At 40.9% G+C, this 23,996-nt stretch overlaps 2 protein-coding genes across 4 annotated transcripts; one reads left to right on the forward strand and one right to left on the reverse strand.

Annotated features, from left to right (window-relative positions):
* Positions 1-2,955: 2,955 nt before the first annotated feature.
* swi5 (SWI5 homologous recombination repair protein) lies at positions 2,956-19,580 on the reverse strand. The gene is made up of 5 exons (XM_057819818.1): positions 19,441-19,580; positions 9,696-9,744; positions 9,520-9,623; positions 8,107-8,201; positions 2,956-4,107 (listed from the first exon to the last, which is right to left on the reverse strand). Exons 1-5 carry the CDS (start codon positions 19,566-19,568, stop codon positions 4,043-4,045), a joined length of 441 nt encoding a protein of 146 aa, XP_057675801.1. The 5' UTR covers positions 19,569-19,580; the 3' UTR covers positions 2,956-4,042.
* Positions 16,775-23,996, forward strand: LOC130905982 (uncharacterized). 3 transcript variants are annotated; one of them, XM_057819817.1, is made up of 3 exons: positions 16,775-18,711; positions 23,487-23,604; positions 23,882-23,924. In XM_057819817.1, exon 1 carries the CDS (start codon positions 16,955-16,957, stop codon positions 18,437-18,439), a length of 1,485 nt encoding a protein of 494 aa, XP_057675800.1. In that variant the 5' UTR covers positions 16,775-16,954; the 3' UTR covers positions 18,440-18,711; positions 23,487-23,604; positions 23,882-23,924. The 3 variants fall into 3 exon arrangements, with proteins under 3 accessions (XP_057675800.1, XP_057675798.1, XP_057675797.1); XM_057819815.1 differs by lacking the exon at positions 23,487-23,604 and having other exon boundaries at positions 23,882-23,996; XM_057819814.1 differs by lacking the exons at positions 23,487-23,604; positions 23,882-23,924 and adding an exon at positions 18,867-18,987.

Here is a 23,996-nt window from a genome sequence, read left to right on the forward strand (position 1 = left end):
CTAGCGGAGAGGGAATAAGCGGCGATTGACAGGAATCGCGACCAATCGGAGCCTTCCATTTCTGTCGCCATCGCGGATGGGATAGGCAGGAAGGGGGCTTTGCTACAGACTTGACGGGAAGGAAAATGCGGCGCGGCCCTAACCTGTGTTCGCCGATGCATTCGTGTACACGGTACGAGTGAGAAAAAAAAAAAGCCCTGATTCAGAACTTTAACGAACACTACCAACTGCGCACGCGTTTAAATAGCTGCGTTCACCACTGCGCATCGATGTACGCGACGGACGCCCGAACATTGAAGCTAAGCTAACCGACATGCCGTGGTGGAAGCCATATTAGAGGGGGCGATATGTTTGCAGGGTATACAGTATTTGCCAGTTTATGATTTATTTACGACTCTATTAATGTTCATGTATGTATCTTAATATGGATGTAAGTAAAAACAAAAATGCACTACATTGAATGAATATTGTTTATTGCAATTTGTTTGTACAAGTTACAGTTACAGTGCAGTGGCGGAACAAATCAGATCGCGACCCGGGGTGAGGAATAGGACCGTGCCCCAAAACCCAGGTAATAAAGATCTCCATGCCCGCGGCTTACGAACTTCAAGACAACAGAGAGCAAGTATGTCATTTTGAAGTCCATAAAATGGACGTGAAGAATAATGGACCAAGAAAACAACCCAAAAAGTGGGCTACATGGCCCCTAACCCTAACTGTCTGAAGAATAGAACACACACCAAGCTTGCAGAGATAAGAGTGTTGTCAAAATGGAACATTCGCCCTAGTGGTTAGAGACTTCGAACGCACCCTAAGTGGCAACGTCATCATGGTGCGCCGGTGTTGTGCCGAAAAATAGCCGCCCCTCGTGAAATGTCCCCCCTGACGGCAACGCTAATTTATAACGCTTTATTGAGCGCTTATTTGATTTGATTTATTTATTTTATTATTGAGCAGCAACAGGTCACTCGTACAAACAGCTTTTTCTTACCAATCGATGGAATTGGAAACGATTTTCTTGTACCGTGAATATGTACTATTTTACTCTGCTTGAACTAATAAATGTCATACCTGTGTGACTGTCATTGGGATATGGTCGTGAAAACCTGTAGACTAATATATTTCTGTTCAAAGATGGTTATGTGGCCCAGTCCACGATTTGTTACTAAAATACAGTACTAGTATTTTGTGTAATTTATTTATTTAAAGTTGATTTTACAGTCGTAAATCCATTACTGTAATGCGTCCATGAAAACATTTGATGTTTTCACCTCAATAAAGCATTATAAATAAGTGTTCCCCTCAGGTGGGACATTTCACGCGGGTCGGCTAATTTTCGGCACAACACTGGCCGCAGAGCAAAATGAAATGAAAATGTCATTAGAAAAAAAAAAAAAAAACATTTTAATTAGTAATGCTCGTTAGTCCCCCCCAAAATTCCACAAATAAATATTATTTGTTATAAAAGCCGCATGGCACAAACTGGGGGGGAAAGTGGTTTATAGTCCAAAAAGTATCTCATATTATTATCGTCTTTGCGGTGCATTTTTTTGGGGGGGGGGCTGGTACGGCTTACCCCTCAAGTGTGAATTATAGTCCAAAAATATGGTATATAAAACATTTTGTCACCCCCTAACCTACGTTAATGCAGTGGTAAAGTCGTAATCCCAGTGAATATGAAGAATTCTCAACCAATATTTATATATGGCGGAAAACGCAGACAAGGCTGAAAAAGCAGTTTCTGCTCTTGCACCCCTCTTTAAAATAAACTGCTGTATTTTAAGCCAAAAGAACTGTTGTATTTGAAAGAACAATATGTCTATATCACAGGTGTCAAACTGATTCCAGAAAGGGCCAAGTGGGCAACCAATGAAGAGGACACCTTTTCACCAATCAGATCTTTTACATGAGTAATCAGTTCAACTTTGTCAGGTGCTGCTTGTTTCAGTAGGAAGTTCCTTGGTCAAACTCTGTACGGTATCGGCTGGAACAAAATCCAGCACCCACTTGGCCCTTTCTGGAATCGGTTTGACACCTGTGGTCTATATGCTGCCATAGCAGATTCAAGACTTAATTTGTCTGTTTTACCCTGGAAACCCCCGTTTACAGATGTCGCGCAACCGCTTTTGTTTCAACTAGCCATAAAAAGAAGTAATTCATCATATTTATTAAGCGAAATGTCTGTCATTTTTATCTTAGAATCATTAATTGATGTCTCATATTTAGTTTAAAAAAAAAAAAAAAAAACTTAAAAAAATTATTCACTCGCATATTTTAAACTTTTAAACAAATTACGTCACAATGAAAAAAATTTGTGTTTGTAAATAAGTTCAGATATCTACCTCATAACTATCGCTTAATTGTTTTCCTCCCCGTTACAGTCGCATTTCCCCCAATATTTTAGATGATAATCGATCCAAACAAAGAAAAACTTTTTTTTTAAAGGGTTAATATATGAAAATGAAAATCTCGCCCACTCCTTGTTGTCTGCGATTTCTACATCGCGACCCTTGTTATATGACCACGTTTCACCCATAAAATCCCCTCAAATCCTGCTGTGGCCATTCACAGCTGTGTCTTGACACTCGGTGATACATGCTACACAAAGTTTTTGGATCAAAAAGAGGTAAGTACGCGATAACATCTCGTTAAAATCATGGCATCTTTAATGCTACTGTCTCGTGCTCTCACCTCCAGTTAGGGTTTTGCTGTTTTTTGTTTGTTTTTTTAAATGCCCTGCTGTTCAAAATTTTCTTCCCCCAGAAAATTGAGATTTTAAGCTTTCCAATGATGTATCGCACATACATATCGGACAATTTTGAAATTTGGCCAAATTGGGGATTTCTATTCTAGAGAAGTGGTGCCTTGACATAAAAAAAAAAAAAATGTCTCCAGTGGGGCAAGGGCTGGCAAAGTGGGTTGGTGCTATTTTGCCACACTTATTTACCAGTATCGACATGATAAAAATGGAAACACCAACAAATACAGTGCCTCAGTTTTGGGAAACAAGTGAATGCACACCTCCTTGCATGCTAGCTCAAAATAGACATCAGCTTTGGCCTTTTGGTAACTTCGAAATGTCACATGTCGGGTAAGGACATTTAGTTTTGTACGTCTGAACTCATTAACTGCCATGATGGTGGTACAAATCCAATCCATTTTGACGGGGAGGGCTGACAGCGATCATTTGATGTCAATGGCAAACAATGAGCTATGGAAAAAGTCACCTCAGAAACTTTTGACTTCCATTTAGCCCCTGCCAGTAATTCCATTCAAATGAATTTGACATCTATCCCGTCATTGGCAGGCAACGAGTTGACGATTGCATTTTCATCGATAAGTGAATCAGTTAATTTCAGAAAGAGCAATGGCAGCAAATACTGTAGGTCAAAGTGTACATAAGGAAGGTGCGTGGCTTGACAACTGCGCGTTACCTCGGTGGCCTGGAAGGCACCCGCTAATTTGAGCAGATATTCTTATCAATAGTTACTTTAACAATACCAAAGTCTAAAGAGATAAACGTTAACTCTTAATATAACTTTATTATCTACAGAGATCTGATACACAGTTATGCCTCAAGATAAAAACATGAGATGAGTCTGAAAGTAGACCAAAAATTAGCATCACTGGAGGCCACAAAAACGCTTGCCTGTGCTGCTCCAGTGGCAAAAACCCACACACTGTTTCAAGGCAGATAAGGACACACCCACAAGCACTCAACTGAGGAAACTTTTGTGTAGGACGCCGTGGAGCTGAGCTGTCTGTAAAGCTTCATCGATGGTATGAAATCACGTGAACAAAATAGAAATACAATCTCATTTTTGAAATGCTGTGCACCCAACGTAGCTGAATTGTGACATGCTTTCAGTTGGAAAGAATGATGTGTCCGTGTGAAAACTTTACACACAATGCTTTAACACATTTAAATACATTTTTTTCTAAATAACTAATAAACCTTTTCAGATGTGTATTTCATACACTGTTGTTTGGATAAATTAAAGTTGACAGCCAGCTCCATTTTTCAAAAACGTCATTTTTACTGTCAATCGTCCAATTGCAAACCAAAGTGGCTGTAGAGGTCTCGTGTGGTGGTCCCACGTAGAGTAGCTGCAAGAAAGGAAAAAGCAGCAGCAGTTGCAGTCAACCTTAAACATGTATTTCGTTTATTAATTGATACAGAATGAACTGTATATGAAAACCACAAATGAAGCCTGAACATTGGGTCATTTCTGGTATCTCTTGAAGAAAAGAATTTCAACAGGTACTTGGTCCCAGTTACAGCTCCCCCGTGAGAATAAGCGGTTTAGACTATGGCTGAATGAATGAACTTGGTCCCGGTCTCCTACTATAGGGCTTTTCCCAGTGTTCTGAACCAGAACAGAAGCGCTGCTTTGCTGAGTTCAGAAGTTGGTTGCCCTTATTTATTTATTTTTATATTAACAAGAACAAGATTTGATGTAGTAGACCAAAAAGTAGTACAGGCTAAACAATAAAACATCACAGCCTGAAACAAAAGCAATATGTTTTGAAGGACGAACAGAGATGCACTTAAAAATGGATGCTAAAACATGTTTTCGTGAAGTCGAAACACTAATTAGGTGGAATTACAAATATTTCACTTTTGTCCAAGGGCGTAGGTCTGCATTGGCACGGTAGGGACATAACACTAGCAACTTTTCAGGATGCTCAAACTGTCCCCGCCAACCTTTAAGCCACCTTATATGCATTATATAATGAGTTCAGTTATACAGAAGATTTAGATTGTCTTTCCATATGTTGTAAGGATAGAATTGACACTACCTTCATTCAGTGAATTATATTCAAACTACCCCTTTTGGGGTGGGGAACACACTGCAAATTTTGCTACTGAAAGTCTGACCGGCATCAGAGTTAGCATAACATTAAACTGGGTGAATTTTCTAACCTGCTGAACTGAAGTAGGAAGCTGCTTAGAGAGAAGTGTCCTTCTGTTTCTGTTTTCTACTGTTAACGTTAAATAAACTGAGAGAAATGTAGTGAACTCTGGTGGAAACCATAGAACCAGTAAAACATGAGCAAGAGGCTGCTTAGGGAGGGACTGGTGCTGCATGACCTCATTTGTTGCTCACACAACACAACACAACACAACACAACACAACATGCACAAAACATTTTAGCTGGTGATTTGTAATCTGTCAAACACCCAACTTTTTCATGCCTCTATGGTTTGTGGTATGCCCAATTTGGAGATGAACTGAGAAAATAGAGCCAATGCACCTCTTATCTTCAGCAAGTGAAATGCATGCTCAGTTGGATTACGGTCAGGTGAATAACCTCCGAAAGATTGGGAGACATGACCACTAAAACCAATTTGACAAAAATCTTGTCATGATGTTGAGGATACTGTAGCAAGAATGAAGATAACTGACTGTGCAATCAAATGAATTCATTTTCTTCTTTTTAAAGCATTAGGATGAAAGGTTAATACAATGTCAATGATTAGTCCTTGGGATTGTAGAATAACCAATATAAAAATAGATTTCATCTTGGAAATAGAAAATTCTTTTTCTCAATTTGCAAAAAACAAAATGGGACAGCTTCTTCATATGTCACTTTTAAAAATTCCCCTTTGATTGAGAAAGTGTCCACTGGGACACAGTTGCCATCATCTACAGCCGGACAGTCGTCTCTGACTTGTCCTGCAGAGCATCTCCTCACATCACCGGTTACCCACCCGTGCCCGCCCCCTCAGAATTGACGGCGTGGAGAGCATCGACTCTGTGTCTAAGCTAGGGCTCTTTGTGAAAGCGTGTGTTGAAAATGAGCGAGGCGACGTCAGAGAGGAAGTTGCTGTGTGTTTCTATTAGACTGTACGCATGTGTGTCAATAATAGAGACCGTGATTGTGCCTAAGCGTGGTGAAAGATGACCATTGTACTGGAGGGGAAACGCTAGCTCTATTTACAAAAGAGTCGCCATTGACATGATTTTTAGAGCGTTTAAATGGGAGGACCAAGTTTCACAACAATGCTATGTGTCGTATGATAAAAGTAACAAATGTGCAGAAATTAAAATGAGCGCTGGTGCTGCTGAGGTCACCTTAATTCTTGCAAATCTGGGGGAAAAGGCATCCCCCCGCCCTTATGACTGATTGTGATTCATTCAAAGTTTGCAAGAACAAGGCTAACGTTAGACACACTTCCGCATTTTCAAGTCACTGCTTGACCTTGTCATTTGTAAACAGCACCACAATCATCTGATAAAACCCTACGATTTAGATGATTTATGAACGCTTACGATGTGTCACAAAACCACATTGACTGGATGGCTTAGATCATAGTTGTCACATTTTTCTTCAACAACACTAGAAAACAAAATACTTCATGTGGTCTGCTGAGCCGAGGAAAGGGAGTGTTTTTATTATATTGTTCAAAGAAACAAGTTCTAAAACGGGTCTTTAAATTCAGTTGAAACAAAACTCCAGTGGCCTCTACTGGCTAACTGCCGAACAACCATAATCCAAACATTTTAACGGACTGCATCATTTTCACATACAGTATTTTAACATGCAACAGTTTATATATTGTTAGCAATCGGCAGCACTAGTTTGGCATCATTTCTGTGCAAGAGGGTTACCTTCATTTTTACACATAAGCAGCATTACTTTTAAACAGAAACAAAGCCTTGCGGATACCACCACCATAGGGTTAGGCAGATTTTTTTCTTTCAAGTCAAATATCCTTACGTGTGGTCGGCATTTTGATTGTTGAGCCATTTCTTATGCTTCTTGGGTATTTGATTAGAGAAAATGATCAATATCTAACATCAAAAATAGTGAATTGCTGTTTTAGTGTCTGGCTGCGACAATACAAGTAGGAGGGACAATTTCTCATTTCACGAACACCAATTTTCAATTAGGGCAAGAAGACTGAACATTTGTCAAGGAAAACAGGGGGATTGTGGTTTTGACTAATAAGTCATGATGACCTAACTCCAGCCAGATATCCTGTTGATTGTTTTGAGCGCTTTAATGTTTACTGTCATTTCTCCAGTGTAATTTTGCTGATAATGAATAGCTGTTTTCATCAAGCCATTTTACAATATGATAGCAGATAACAACAAACATGCACACAACAGTCCGATTTATGGTGAGTACTAAAAATATTGTATACACATTTGTAAAATGACTCATTAAGCAATCACATCATAATTACTTAATGAAAGTACATGCTTTTTTTTGGACAAGCCCTAAGCTATCTAAACCAATATCATGTATCCTTAACATGTAGTAATCATAATCCAAATTCCACGTTCGCCATCAAGTGTGTTTACTCTAAATAGCCGTTTCAAATCTTACGCAACCCCAAACAGTGTTTTTTTTTTTTTTTTGTCGTTGTTTGTTTAAAACAACCAGAGACTAACTCGCCCTTCACTGGCTGAAATTTCTCTTCTGATAAGATGCAATTTTTAGATTGTGCAATTGCTCTGTTACCACTGTTGCACAAACAGAGTACTGTAATGTTTTTGATTTCCTTTTAAAGAGTGAAATGAAATCATTTCCGGACTACGGATGTCCCCGATCCCATCACGTGATGGGAAATCGGGCAGTTTTTCAGAGGATCGGAATCAGATAAAAACGATGGGGTTTTTCCATTTTAAAACATACATTTTTGTGTGTGTGTGTTTTGAAGGGCTAAAAAGTAACACAATAATCTAGAAATACAATGGCATTGCCAAAAGAAACAATATTATATTTTTGCGTCCGAGTCGCCTGATTTTCAGAATCTGCCGATTGAATACCGTGAAAAAAAATCCAAAGTTCCAAACATGTTACAGTTCCTTACTTTTTACAGTACTTCTTTTTTACCAGGAGTGTCACGGAGTATGAAACATATATACAGTGGGGAGAACAAGTATTTGATACACTGCCAATGGGTTTACACTGCCAATATTATATTATATTACACTGAAAATCAGGCGACTCGGATGCAAAAATATACGATCGGAACATCACTATTCCAGAAACTTTGAATTTAAGAAACAGTTTAGTATAAAGCACACTGTAGCTTTTGCTGCTGGTACATCAATCAGAGCATTGATCTGTCATGTTTATAGTCATTTTTCATACCTAATCTGCCCAGGAGAGACTGTCCAATGTCCTTAATGTCATTGTACTCGTGCAGCATATCAATGTGATCGTTCAGCTCCTCCACTTTGTATCCTCTGAAGAGAAACAATATTATTTAGACTAGGCATGTGCCAGCTTCAAGGTTTACCGTGGTATTAAAATGTCACGGTTTAATACATTTTCCGTCATACTGTAGTACGGAATTAGCTATTTTTTATGTTCCAAAAATGCATCGAAAAATGGAGCGGGAGCGCTCACCCCTTCCCCACCGTTGTTGCTATGTCCGTCAGTGACGCTATCTGTGCTATAGGCTAGAGATGACACAATGGCTGAAGTTGGGGAGTTTTTTCCGCTGCCCAAAAAAACAAAATCACTTGTATGGGAGTACTTTGGCTACCGAAAAGAAGCAGACGGCGCCAGTTAGAGGAGGAAGGACATCCGAGCTCTAGACTTGCTTGCGGAGGGCAGCTGCAACACCTCATATTTGATTTCACATTTACGTGAGCATCATCTGTCAAGAGGTCTCTCCAGCGTGTTTAGTGTGTCTAGCGATAGTAAAACAAATACTATGACGTCGCGTAACTAGTCTGTTAACGAGGCAGATAATGTGGCTTGTTAGCATGCCAAGACGGCTCACTCAGTTCCTTTCTACCATTAGCCAACTTTTCTAAAGTCTTCCGCGCTAGTGTACTTGCCAACAGTCCTGGATTGTGCGGGACAACCTGAAACAGGAAGTTCCTATATTGCAGGTTGTCATGCACTATCCGGGACTGTTGGCAACCTAAATTCGTTTGCCATTATAAACATCTGTTCAAAACAACATTTTCATAATACAGCCTGTGGTGTTTTTTCTCTTTGGCGACACACTCGCTTTTCATGAATATTAATAGTAGTAGTAGTGGTATATTAACTCAGAACAGGTGAACATACTCAGATCATTACTTGGACTGAGAGAGAAATATGTAGACAATGAGCAAGTCTCTAAAGATGGAGCTTTAAAGTCAATGAAGTGCCTGATTTTATTCAGTTGTGTTTTTACATTTTTATGGATTTTTTGGGGGGGGAAATTTGAGCTGTGGGTTTAGTCTATAAGTTCTATTTATTTCAATTTCATTATAAATATTTCAGTTATTTATTTGAACATTATATTCATGTTCATATGTTGTGAAAAATTAAAAAATCCTCTTCAATGGATTTTTTTAATAACCCGTACATCTCAAAATAACACATTTTAGAGCTATAGTTGCAATATCGTGAAACCGGGGTTTTTTTTTTGCATAAGGTTATCATAGCGTCAAAATGGTACATGCCTAATTGAGACTAAAAAGGAATATCATTGGATCTTTCGCCACCAGTCTGCTGCTGCATAACATGTAAACTCCATTTTCAAGGACCGAAAGCAGCTGTACTCACTCCAGTTCAAGCTGTGCAATCTCAGCATCCAGCTGCATTTGCCTTCGCTCCAAATCCTCCACCTCTTCTTCAAGACTCGCTTTGGAAATTTTGGTGACGTGACCCTGTGATCAAAACATAATAACATTGCTGATATTTCATAAATGTTTTTGGATTTAATTGTGCTCGGTACTTACCGGTGATTTGAAGTTTGAGTGGACTTTATTCGACTTTGAAAAAGAAGTTCTACAAGGACAAGTGTTTTTAGAGAGTGAGTGTTCATGAATGCATCTTCAAAAAATAACATTAAATGAAGAGACCGGTATTAGTGTGATTGGCTGGCCATCAGTTAATGGGGTACCGCCCACCAACTATTTTCTCAGAAAATACAGTGTTATAGAAAGGTGTGTATTAAGCCTGTCGCGATGTGCAATAATTCCATTTATCGCAAGGTAAATAAAAATGAAGGCGATAATTTTCCCGCTGCGATTTATTGCCTCACGTGCACGCGCGTGCGGCAGACGTGCTGTTAAAAGTTCAGCTTCCTTGTTACCAACTATGCAATATGCTGCGACAAGGACTCAGTGCCAAAACACACCAGACACATCTTTGTTCTGTCCGGGTCTGGCAAAAAAATAGCGCCGGAGCCAATCCGTTTCCATTATAACCTATCGTTCAACATATCCCGCCGCGTCAGTGCTCCAGATTGACTACGGACTATCTCCGGCATGCCGGATGGTTTGGGCTATTTTCCATTTTTGCCGGAGACGCAACGGTCAAAATGGGCGGAGCCGGGCTTGGAGTCAACAGCCCAGTTGCTTAATCACGGTTAAAACACCGGCGAACACGGACAAAGAACGCTCCATCATGGAGGTGGAAAGTCACAATGTGATTTATGATGCGGCATATCATCATTTTAAGGACAACATTAAAAAGGAAGCTGGATGGTGTCCTGTTTTTCTGGCAATGATATCAAACACACGACGTGCTGACAACTTTTTTTATTAACACACGGCGCTAACAACACTTCCTCAAACGGTGGCTCTCGGCAGTCTGTGTCTCTCACTGCCGCGTCACATGAACAAAACTACATCACCGTTGTGTGCGCATCAGGGTGCCTCGGAAAACATCCAATCAGAATGTTACACATGGAACGCCATAGCAGATGCTATGAGGGCAAAAGTTTTCGTTTGCCTAAATGCTTAAGTTATTAATATTTTTTCTTGAAAAAGACATTTTATTTATTCTGTGTTTCTGTGCGATAGTAATATTGTTGTCTTTTACTTAAAAGAGGCATGACCTATTTTTCGTTGTGATTTCTTAAAAAGTATTTTTGAATTTAAGAGTTAACATTTATTGCGCTTAAATGGGTGTACATGATCGATTAATATATACTGTATTCTCACTGTGTTATGGTAAATCGGTTTAAAATTTTTTTTGGGGGGGGGGGCGCGCGCAATAATATCGCATATTGCAATAATTTATGAGCTAAATGATCGCCCACTAAAATTTGTTATCGCGACAGGCCTAGTGTCAATGTTAAAAAGACAAGTTAGATGGTAAAGATTTACAAACATAGATTAGAGTATATCCATGGTCACGAGGTGGTGCCAATTGTAAAGTGCCAGATGGCACCAGGTCCTAATCTTTGATGGGAAATTGTGACTTCCTAGGAATGTGGGAGAAACAAACTGCCCGATTTATGAAAATGAAGTATTGTTCTGCATTGATCACTTTCCTGATAACTGTAAGACATCATTCACATGATATAGACCCTACCCACCGACGTCACAAAACCACGTGCTCGCTGTATGGTGCCGCCCACTTGTCCGTCATTTTGTCTCTGTATTAGCATTGGTTTCAATTGATCGAGGAATTTAAAATACATTTCATGGAAGACCCGGTGCTTTCTGATGCCGTAAACTCACTGGATGTGTTGCATAAAAGGCGTTATGTGGAAAAGCTTCGTTCTATACAGTCGCCAGATCCATATTTGATGCCCAAATCGATGTTTTTCGACCCACTGTCTTCGCCCTGTCTGCCTGACATCTGCTACGCTGATATTTACAATTATCTTGTCCACACAAAATCAGCCTATTCTCACGAAAATTTGAAAAACTTCAAGAGCTTGGAGGCTTATAAAAACTTCGTTGCTGGTTGGGTGAAACAGGTCCTCGTCCACGAAAATTCGGCAGGAATCTATCTTGTGCTTGGAAAGGTGAGTTACGAAATTTTCAATTCAAAATCTTTTGTTATTGCTAACATCCACTGTCAAGTCTAATGTATTTCATGTCGTTTGTCAATGGAGTTCAGGCTTTAAATGTTTATATGGTTTAGCGATAGCACTCTCACTGCATACATACGTGTATGTTGTCGGCGATTAGCCTAGCAATGATCTTAATTGTGGTTATTTGTCAGGCCAAAACCCTCTAAGTATATCTTAAATGCATCTTACCGGATATAAAATGACTACTACATAGTCTGTGGTGATTTTTTGGTGCCCAGTTTTCACGTCGAACTGCAGCCGTCCATTTCGCTCTCCTCTTTGGATCCCTCGGAATACGGTAAATGTTCTGCCCTTTGGTGAGTTTTGTAGAAGGCTTTTTTGTGCTGTCCAGCAGCGAACTCTAGTGGTCGCCTCGCGACATGGTTTTTTGTTTTTCTAGCCAATTCAATATGGCTGCACGACGTCTCTGGCTGAAGCCTAAGTTGCAACGTTGTGCTCACATGATCCTTGGACAAGATTTGTCCGTAAGTATGGATGTTGTGGATAATGTACATATTATGTTGGTAAGAGAAATGTTATGTTTTTTGTATGGAACACTTTTTGTTTATGTTTAGTGAACTAGTCTGGCGTGCTAAGCTAACGTTGTAGCTAATGCTATGCTTCTATACTTTTTTTGTCCTTTTACGACGGTCCGGAGAGGACAATGGTTTAAGGCCATTCCATTAATAAATCAGATAAAACCAAAGGAAGAAGTCTGTTTATTAAAGCGTCGTTCACTAGCCGTCTAGCTTGGAAAAAAGTAGACGCTTCCGAGTGAGGACAGCATAGTAAAAGGACATCAGCGCGGCGGGATCAACTACGACGCAACACACAACAATGAGCCTACGGTCAGAAAAACACCTGGATTCTACAGACGAAGGAGCAACGCCAAGGCAACAACAAAGACAAGTGGAAAACAGAGACTATGCAGACAATACAGAGAACATGGATAACGCAAGCAATGCAGACTCACAGGTCAGGTCTATACGCACGCATACATCCAAGAGTTCATCTACTAGTTCATCAACTAGTTCTGCAGCACTAAAGGCGCGAGCAAAAGCAGTAGCCGCACGTGCACAGTTGGCATATTCAGAAAAAGAAGCTACCATGATGAAGCAAAAATCTGAGCTTGAAGCCAATCTACACGTCTTAAGTTGTCAAAAGGCAGTTGCAGCCGCAGAAGCAGAGGCTGCTGTTTATGAAGAAGAAGAAAGTTTCACAAAATCTGAAGTAAGACATTCAATTGTAGGACAACCTGCCAATCCAATGCAACGTACAGCAGAGTTTGTTCAAAGCCATCCAGACAGCTACTATGAAAGATTTTTATCGAAAATGGATCCACTCGCCAGCCACAAAGCAGCACGTGAGCAATGTGAAATGGCGATGAACACAGAAATAGATGAGAGAAATTTTTACAGTGAGAAAAAACCTGACATCAAAGTGGAGCAGCAAACACAAGAGAGAGAAGAACGCAGTCCACCCAAACTGTACCCGTATGACACTCTTCCAACCCCGGCAGAGACGCAGGGAAAACAGAACATCACATGTTACCTGAGACGGAGAGAAATGTTGAGTACTGGACTTTTACAGTTTGATGATCTCCCAGAGAACTACTGGGCATGGAAGGCGTCATTCCAAAATGCCATTAAGGACTTGAGATTAACAGCCCAAGAAGAAATAGATTTAATGATAAAGTGGCTTGGAAATGAGTCTCGCCAGCAAGCTAAAAGAATCCGATCAGTTCATGTCTTCAATCCAACAGCTGCACTTCATCTTTTGTGGGAACGACTGGAGGAATGCTACGGGTCACCTGAAGTCATGGAAAATGCATTGCTAAAAAAGATTGAACAGTTTCCCAAACTTAACAACAGGGACAACACAAAGTTACGAGAGCTAGGTGACATTCTACAAGAAATTGAATGTGCCAAGGACGGAGGATACTTACCAGGCCTATCGTATTTGGACACGTCTCGAGGAGTCAACCCCATCGTGGACAAGCTACCTTACGGGCTTCAGGACAAGTGGATCGCTACAGGAGCGAAGTACAAAGAAGAACACAAAGTCGTCTTTCCACCTTTTAGTGTCTTTTCAAAATTTGTGAGACAACAAGCAAAAATAAGAAATGACCCAAGCTTCGTCATCACATCTCCTGTCAACACAAGCTTCAAAAAGGAAAAAAGCTTCAAAAGTGATAACAGGCGAGTGGTTTCCGTGCACAAAACAGACATTCCAACTGACACCAGTACAGCTCAAAAATGTTTTAGTAAGCCAGCAGAAAGTCCGGACAAGCTATGTCCATTACATAAGAAACCTCACCCGCTTACAAAGTGCAAAACCTTTAGAGCCAAGCCCATTGATGAACGCAAGTCATTCTTGAAAGACAACAGAATTTGTTTTAAATGTTGTAGCTCAACTCAGCATTTAGCGAAAGACTGTAATATGCAAATTAGGTGCATGGAATGTGGCAGCGAAAGACATTTGACAGCGCTACATCCAGGTCCACTTCCTGCTCCAGAGGAAAGTTCTGAAGTTGAGAAAGGTGATGGCGGGGAGACACACGAAGATGTAAGTGTCTCAGTTGTTTCTAAATGCACTGAAGTATGTGGTGATGCAAACAGCACACTTTCATGCTCAAAAATAAGCCCTGTAATAGTGTACCCAAAGGGTGAGCGAGATCAAGCAGTAAAGCTATATGCTGTACTTGATGAACAAAGCAACAAGTCGCTTGTCAAGTCTCAGTTTTTCGAGCTCTTCAACATAGAGACACGCTCGGACACTTATAAGCTTAGAACATGCTCAGGCCTGTCAGATAATGTCGGCAGAACAGCATCAAACTTCATGATTGAGTCAGTGGATGGTAGAGTAAAGCTCCCACTCCCAAACCTAATTGAATGTGACATGATTCCTGACGATAGAAGAGAGATCCCATCTTCACAAGTTGCTATGCAGTACCCTCACCTGCAAAGGATAGCAAACAAAATACCTCCGGTAGAAGAAAAAGTACCAATCCTATTGCTCTTGGGACGTGACATTATCCAGTTACACAAAGTTCGAGAGAGGATTAATGGACCGCGTAGTACCCCCTATGCACAACGTTTAGACTTGGGTTGGGTTATAGTTGGTGAAACCTGCCTGGGTAAGACGCACAAACCTCCAAACGTGAACGTCCTCAAAACAAACGTTCTTCAGAATGGCCGTGCTTCTTACTTCAGCCCATGTCCTAACACCTTTCAAATCAAAGAGTCGAATGGTTTTAGTAGCCAGTCAAACACTAAACCAACTTCCCAAAACGAACGTAAAAATACAAACACGGATCAGCTGGGACAAACTGTTTTTGAGAGAACCAAAGATGACGACAAACCGGCACTCTCAATAGAAGACAAATATTTTCTTGACATTATGGAAAAAGAAGTATATCAAAATGAAGATAACAGCTGGGTGGCGCCATTGCCATTCCAATCTCCAAGACCAAAGCTTCCAAGTAACAAGGAGCAAGCACTCAAACGTCTCCAGTCACTCAGAAAAACACTGGACCGAAATCCTGAAATGAAAAAACAATACATGGAGTTTATTCAAAACATGCTGGACAACGACCATGCGGAGATCGCTCCAATTTTGGACTCAAACAAAGAACATTGGTACTTACCATCATTTGGTGTGTATCATCCTCAAAAACCTAACCAATTAAGGGTAGTTTTTGATTCAAGTGCAGAGTTCGAAGGTCAGTCACTTAACAAAGTGTTACTAAGTGGACCGGACTTGAACAACACGCTACTAGGCGTTCTTATGCGTTTTAGAAAAGAGTCTGTAGCATTTTCTGCTGATGTGCAACAAATGTTTTATTGCTTTCAAGTCAGAGAAGATCATAGGGATTATTTAAGATTCCTTTGGTATGAGAATAATGACATGAGTAAAAGTGTATGTGATTATAGAATGAAGGTCCACGTTTTTGGAAATAGTCCGTCTCCGGCTGTGGCTATTTATTGCATGAGGCGCGCTGCAGTCGAGGGAGAGGAGGAGCATGGACTGGATGCAAAACAGTTTGTAATGAGACATTTTTATGTTGATGATGGCCTTGCGTCCACAGCAAGCTCAGAAGAAGCTGTTGAAATACTGACAAATGCACAAAACATGTTGGCCCAGTCAAATTTAAAGCTGCACAAAATAGCCTCCAACGACAGCAAAGTAGTTGAAGCATTTCCTGTCGCCGAGAGAGCGAAGGATCTAAAAGACTTGGATTTAGAATTTGACAACATACCCTTACAAAGAAGTTTAGGGGTGTTGTGGGATCTTGAAAATGACTGTTTTACTTTTCATGTCCACACTGATCAAAAGCCATATACTAGAAGAGGTGTTTTGGCTACAATTAACAGTTTGTATGATCCGCTAGGATTCGTGTCTCCCATAACAATGCAGGGAAAAGCTCTTCTACGTGAACTGTCGGCAGAGCAAAAGGACTGGGATGAACCACTTCCCATTGAAAGAGAAGAGGAGTGGAACAAATGGAGAACCTCGTTGAAGCACCTCGAGCAGCTACGGATACCAAGGTGCTACCTACCTTTTTCTCAGACCACTGCTGTGAGAAAAGAACTGTGCATATTCTCAGATGCCTCCACCATGGCCATAGGAGCAGTAGCGTATCTGAGAGCGCTCAACACTGAAGGTCAGTGGCACACAGGTTTCATCATGGGAAAGTCCAAAGTGGCCCCCCGACCTGCTCACACTATCCCTAGGTTGGAACTGTGCGCAGCAGTATTGGCTGTAGAAATGTATGAACTCATTAGAGATGAGATTGACATTGAAGTGGACATTGTCAGATTTTTTACAGACAGCAAAATCGTCCTAGGTTACATACATAACAACACAAAGAGATTTTACACGTACGTAGCAAACAGAGTGAACAGGATTAGAAAAACCACACATCCTGCACAATGGTTTTACATTAACACAGATGACAATCCAGCAGACAAGGCCACAAGATCAATTGCAGCTCCTGCGTTGACTTATACAAACTGGTTTAGTGGTCCTTCTTTTTTGACACAGCCGAGTACAGACACGTCACACTGTGACACATTTGCTCTCATCGAACCTGACGCAGATGCAGAGATTAAACCTGAAATCAAGACATTTGTTACTCAAGCTTCAGTAACACAGTTCGAGTCACGTCGTTTTGAAAGATTTTCTCATTGGATGAGATTATGCCACACTGTTGCATCATTAAAACGTGTAACAGCATCTTTCAAGAAAACAAACTCAGAAAGTAAAGGCTGGAAGTGTTTCAGTGTAACTAACACCCCAAATGAGCTCGAGAAAGCAGCGAAATTCATCATTCACACAGTTCAGACTGAAACATTCAAAGAAGAGTACAGGTGCATAAAAGCAAACAAGCCACTTCCAAACCTAAGCTGTCTCAAAAAGTTAAATCCAATCATCGATGAAGATGGGCTCCTCAGAATAGGAGGACGCTTGGCACCTGCAAATTTGACAAAAGAGGAAAAACATCCACTCATCATCCCAAATGCTCACCATGTAGCCGTCCTTCTTATCAGATACTATCATGAGAAGGTAGCACATCAGGGACGCCACCTATCAGAGGGTGCGCTCAGAGCAGCTGGATTTTGGATCAAAGGCAGTAAAAGACTCGTCTCTTCTGTAATTCACAAGTGTGTTCTCTGTCGAAAGCTTAGAGGACAACTACAGACACAAAAGATGGCGGATTTACCCATTGACAGACTTACACCTATGCCCCCATTCACCAGCGTAGGACTGGACGTTTTTGGCCCCTGGTCAGTCATCACACGTCGCACCAGAGGAGGAAGTGCAGACAGTAAACGCTGGGCTGTACTTTTCACCTGTATGTCCACAAGAGCTGTGCACATTGAACTCATAGAATCAATGTCAACATCCAGCTTCATTAACGCATTAAGAAGATTTTTCAGCATCCGTGGACCAGCTCAAATACTTCGTTCAGACAGAGGTACCAACTTTGTTGGCGCATGCAACGAACTCAAAATTGATCACAAAGACACAGAACTGACCTCCTACCTACAGGAGAAAGGATGTACATGGCTTTTCAACTCCCCACACTCCTCACATATGGGAGGGGCATGGGAAAGACTCATCGGAGTCGCACGACGAATCCTGGATGGAATTCTTTTAAAAGCCACAAATGTCCAACTCACTCATGAAGTGCTGAGTACTTTCATGGCGGAAGTAATGGCAATAATGAATGCGAGACCACTCGTACCAGTATCAACAGATCCAGACAAACCAAACCTTCTCACACCAGCAACTCTTCTAACCCAAAAGACCAACACGTTAACTGCCCCAACAGGAAACTTTGCACCTCCCGACCTCTACGCAAAGCAATGGAAGCAAGTGCAGTGCATGGCGGACACTTTTTGGAAACAGTGGAGAAGTGAATACCTTTCCTCTCTGCAACAAAGGAGAAAATGGACAGACGATAAACCAAACATAAAAACTGGTGACATTGTGCTATTGAAGGATGTTCTTGCACATAGAAATGACTGGTGTATGGGAAGAGTTGTGAAAACATTTGAGAGTAAAGACAATAAGGTTCGAAAAGCAGAAGTTAAAACTGTGAAAGATGGAAATGTGAAATTGTTTATGAGACCAATTTCAGATTTGGTTTTGCTACTACCAGTTGAGAAGTAATCTCGTATGTTGTTGTAATTGTTCAAAACAAAAAAAAACAACAAAAAAAGTGTTTTGTAGTGGCACAATTGTATTGTACCAGGCGAGGAGTGTTCTGCCCTTTGGTGAGTTTTGTAGAAGGCTTTTTTGTGCTGTCCAGCAGCGAACTCTAGTGGTCGCCTCGCGACATGGTTTTTTGTTTTTCTAGCCAATTCAATATGGCTGCACGACGTCTCTGGCTGAAGCCTAAGTTGCAACGTTGTGCTCACATGATCCTTGGACAAGATTTGTCCGTAAGTATGGATGTTGTGGATAATGTACATATTATGTTGGTAAGAGAAATGTTATGTTTTTTGTATGGAACACTTTTTGTTTATGTTTAGTGAACTAGTCTGGCGTGCTAAGCTAACGTTGTAGCTAATGCTATGCTTCTATACTTTTTTTGTAGTTTTACGACGGTCCGGAGAGGACAATGGTTTAAGGCCATTCCATTAATAAATCAGATAAAACCAAAGGAAGAAGTCTGTTTATTAAAGCGTCGTTCACTAGCCGTCTAGCTTGGAAAAAAGTAGACGCTTCCGAGTGAGGACAGCATAGTAAAACTTCAAGTCTCTCCTTCCATCTTCTCTGTTAGTGCAACCAACAGCCACACACGCCTTCACCATTTTGATTATTAATGTTAAGGAGCAGAAAAACACGCCGTAAATAGGAGGAATGTACGTAGCCGTAACAGGTTAACACTATGTTTTGACGGACAATTGGGCGGTACCATTCAGGAGAGCGGATTTGTGACGTCACGTGGGTAGGGTCTATAGCCCAAGTAAAGTAACAGTAAATCAAACTATATACAGTTAGAAATACAAATCAATAATATATATTTTTTTTTTAAATTAAGAATTCATGCACTCAAATCGCATTATAGAGACACAGTACCGGAAATTAGCTCAGTGTCAAAAATGTTGGGGAACCCAGTAACTTTACAATGCGGGACACACATCAAACGTGCACCCCCCAAAAAACACCTTTTCAGCGGTCCTCTCTTTGGGTCAATCGCTACTGGTTTCATTGGACTTGTAGATTTCTTTTCTTCCACAATATCGCCAGGTGGTTGTTCTACGTTCATATTCTCACTATTTTCGTTTACAGACATCGAACTGAGAGAAATAGGAAGTTCATGCATGGCGGGTAGCAGTCAGACTAAATTTCATTGGTTGTCAAAACTCGAAAGGCGGGGCTACGTTGACGTTGATAACTACGGTGTATGAGAAAAGTCAAAATCCACATGTGTATGGACGCTCATCAAATGTGGTTCACGTAGCCCACGCTAATAGATGATGCAAAATGTGATATCCACATTTGGAGACGCCAAGTCAAAATTATAAATGTGTCATTTATTTTAAAGAACTAATCATGATTTTCTTCATTAAATAGATGGCGGACGATCTGACATACTCGCATCAGGCATACTCGAATCTGCCAGTCCTTTATTGACCCCCCCCCCCCCCCACACACACACACACACATTCACTATTACATAGCAGAAAAATGAAATTTTGTTATTTTTCAAATTCCAAAGCAGAATTATTTTTTCTGATTTCAATTCATTGCATCAACAAAGAGCCTTATTTGTACATACACACACGCAAAAGTTACTGACTGGACATTCATTCATTCATTCATTTTCCATGCCGCTTCTTCCTCACGAGGGTCGCGGAGGTGATGGAGCCTTAACACACAAAGTTAAACCTTTTTTCTGGGTTATATTTTAAATGTACCCACCAGGTGGCACTAAATTACCGAATAGAATTGACTGACGCATGAGTCTGTACTTGAGTCCCTTCCTTGGCTGTCGCCAGCTCCCTGTTGCCAGGAGAACGACGGCTGCATTATCAGAGAGTGACACTTTGACACATATTCACGTGTTAATCTACAGCCAGGCATCTTTGGAGAGCGTCAAGGCTGCCTCTCAAAGTGATTGGCGCTCAGAAAGCTAAATCACTGATAGATTAACAAAACTAAAGTTCAGGTTTAGTGTGCAAAACACTCAGTTTATACTTTTAACACACAATTGAGACTCAAGATGTTCACCACGGTTCTCTGAGTAGGTAGTGGGAAAGTGGAGGAAGAGGAACACGCTGAAAGATTAAGCTTTTAGAACTCGGAGAAAAGAGGGTTCACATAGTGAGTAAGATAGAAAGATGGAGAAAACGCCATTCCTGGCTATGTACGACACAAAATCAAGGCCATTCAGTTTTATGTCCTTGGGAGTCATTGCTTATTTATCATTAAAAAAAACTTTTTTTGTAAAACAAAGCAAGGGTGGGGATGAAAAAATCAGACAGGAAACGTGGCTTTTTTTCTGCTTTTAGAAAGATCACACACACACACACACTGTCTGCTAATGGCTCATGCTTGGCGTGGTGCGCGCCAGATGGACGACTGAGATTTTATTCCCGTTTGAGACAGTAGCATAGCAATTAAATCAGGTTTCTCTTCCCAACATATATGTATGGAACAGCTGTCAGTCAAGTCAAATGTAGGATTTGGAGGGGTTTAATATTGATCAGTCAATTAAGCATGTCTGTTTTTTGGATTTTGGGAAGGACCAGAGTATCTGGTCCGGGGGGGGGGGGCATATACATGTGGTGTGAACATGCAAAGTCCAGACAGGAGTGTCCCTCCATTCAGGTCAACAGTCTGTGTTTTATCCTTGACAGCTGTAGATACTGTATATTTATTCATTCCGACATATTTTTTCATTTTACTTGGCATATTCATTTCCATATTGGTTGTCTTATTGACTAAGGCTGGGTTCATACTGCAGGTCTTAATGCACGAATCTGATTTTTTCGTGTTTTTCTGACTCGAGTGAGGCATTAACTTGACGCTCTGAACGGGACAAGTCGCATAGAAGTGGACAATTTCAAATCCGATCTGGGTCACTTTCGTATGTGGTTTAAATCCGATCTGGGCCACATTTTTCCAGAATGTGGCGGCGGTCTGAAATGTCAAGTCTCCCAAAACGGAATTCATGCAACCACGTCAGCAAAGAGCGAGAACAACACGCAAGACGTCAGCGATGTAGCTGTTCATTAGCTAGCTTGATCTTGGCTTTTACTACGCGGGAGGCGGGCTTGACCACAGTCATAAAAAAATACAATGAAGATCATGATAAGCCTGATAATGTTCGGTTTCTGTGTGCCAAATGAGCAATGTTTCAGTATTGCTTACATGGTCGAGTCGGAGCAAACTGACGCACACACGTATGGCTTATGTGTGTGGGTCATGCAGGCACAGTGCGTAGTTATTTGTTTCGCCCCAAAATTGGAATTGTGCATTAAGACCTACGGTATGAACCTAGCCTAAGGGCACAAATCCGATTTTTTGTCATATCTGTTTTTTTGGCGTGCCTGTCTAGAGTGCCTTTGTCCATTGAGCCCGTTCAAGTATCACGCATGCGCACTAATTCGCAGTCTGACACGCGCTGAGCAAACTGAACGGCATGTGCAGGAGCATCAAAACACATGACCACACATGCTGGCTCAAAGTCATTCAAAAGTGATGATATTTTGATTTCCAAAAAGGGGACACAAATAACAGACATAAATAATCCGTGTTTAGTCTTATATTCAAAGTTTATATGGATCGATAGCACGCTCGTATAGTCCGTGCATGACACGCACACATACGGACAGTTTGCCCCGACTCTCGGCCGTGTAAGCAATTTTGTAATATTGCTCTTGGAGCAGAGAGAAAACAAAGCATTTTCAGGCTTATCCTCAACCCATTTTATTTTTTTATGACTGTTGTCAAGCCCGACCCTTCCCCAAAAGCCGTGTTGAAGGCAAGCTAGGCGCTAACGCACAGCTGCACCGCTACAGTAGCGCCCGGTCTCTCTCGCTCTTTGATGACGTAATTGCTGTATGAATTCCGATTTGGGAGACTTGACAGTTCAGACTGCCGCCACATTCTGGAAAAATGTGGTCCAGATCGGATTTAAACCACATACGAAAGTGACCCAGATCGGATTTGAAATGGTTCACTTCTATGCGACTTGTCCCGTTCAGACCGACAAGGTAATGCCTCCCTCGAGTCGGAAAAATACGAAAAAATGGGATTCGTGTATTAAGACCTGCAGTATGAACCTAGCCTAAGTGTCTATAACTTATGACTCTAATCGGATAAGATGCGAATGCCATCTCTCAGCTTCTTTCTTGTGGCAAGCCATCGTAAGCGGATAAAGTTGTGGCCCTGTTGCAGCTACGTAGGGAATTTCCATTTTGGGGTGAGCCATACAGGTGTCCCTACAGGGTTAACTTGTGGGCTGGCATTGGCCAGCCTATTCACATATGGCAAAATTAAAAGCGTATGATTCGGAAGGTCAGGACTGAATCTTGTCGAAGGCATCATGGTGCACTCGAGAAAAGAGGCCTGGGTCAGCCCGCCTTTTAATTGTTCATTTATTACTTAATGCATTAAATTTAGGTGTTTGTGGCTTTCTTTTTGCTCCTGAATTATGTGCTGTCATTTAGGAGAATTAAGGAATGTTTAAAGAGAAAATGGACTATTTTCTTCTTCTTCACAGCATACTAGCCTTCCAATCCAACATCAGTAAAATAACTGATAAGATTATTAAATGGTTATTAAATATCTGCTTTTACCAATGAAGGCTCACCAAAAAAGTATTGATTGCTATAATAGTATGTCCAATGATTGATTGCAGTAAACAGACATTTTAGTGATTGATAAGTATAGACATGTTTAATTCTGCCTTTTAACCGGTTCGTCATGAAATGTATTTGATAAGATAGTTATCAAGTTGTTATTATATATTTGCTTTTATCAATTGCTGCCTGCAGTGAAGAAATGCTTTTGCTTATTATTATTGTTCACAAAGAAAGAATGTTTTGTCTTGCCTGGTCAAGGTCAGAAGAGGCCGCTTTGCTTTGCTGAAGTGTCCTGACACACATGTACTATATACTATAATTCCACCTACAGTACATGCAAACACATAGCAAAAAAAAAGACAAAGGGTGTCGTCACCTTGCTTCCCCTTTTTCCCTTTTAGGGCAAGACACCTGTTGCCAGGGCCATCCCAAATAAAAGGCCAGGTGAAGGAGGGGCTAGTTAGAACGATCGCGGAAGCTGTATTTTGTAGTCCAGCCTTCTCCCTGCAAGCTTTTCAAGTAAATTGAGTGCCTTCTCTCCTTATTTTGGGTAATATTGTAAATGTCTACCAAAGGATTCATATTTGAACTTGACAATAACCTGCGCCGCCTTCAACCCTCAATAAACCCAAACACGTTACTCCATTTATAGGACCTCTTGTGTGGATTATTGCAACTGACTTCTTTTCGTCCTCTCTCTCAAACACTATACATAAAATAGAATTCAGCTGTCCACCTTTTCACTCATCACATCACTCCCACCCCCCATATCCTCTAATAGCTCTACTGTTTGCAGGTTCAGGCCATGGACAGCCTCCAAAATGTGCAAGAGCCATTTCCATCAGGCGTGACAAGATAACTTGCATTGCTTTTGGTACAAAATTCCTACTTGAAAATAAAGCAGCAAGTGG

This window comes from Corythoichthys intestinalis, chromosome 17 (genome assembly GCF_030265065.1).
Source record: "Corythoichthys intestinalis isolate RoL2023-P3 chromosome 17, ASM3026506v1, whole genome shotgun sequence".
NCBI classification, from domain to species: domain Eukaryota; kingdom Metazoa; phylum Chordata; class Actinopteri; order Syngnathiformes; family Syngnathidae; genus Corythoichthys; species Corythoichthys intestinalis.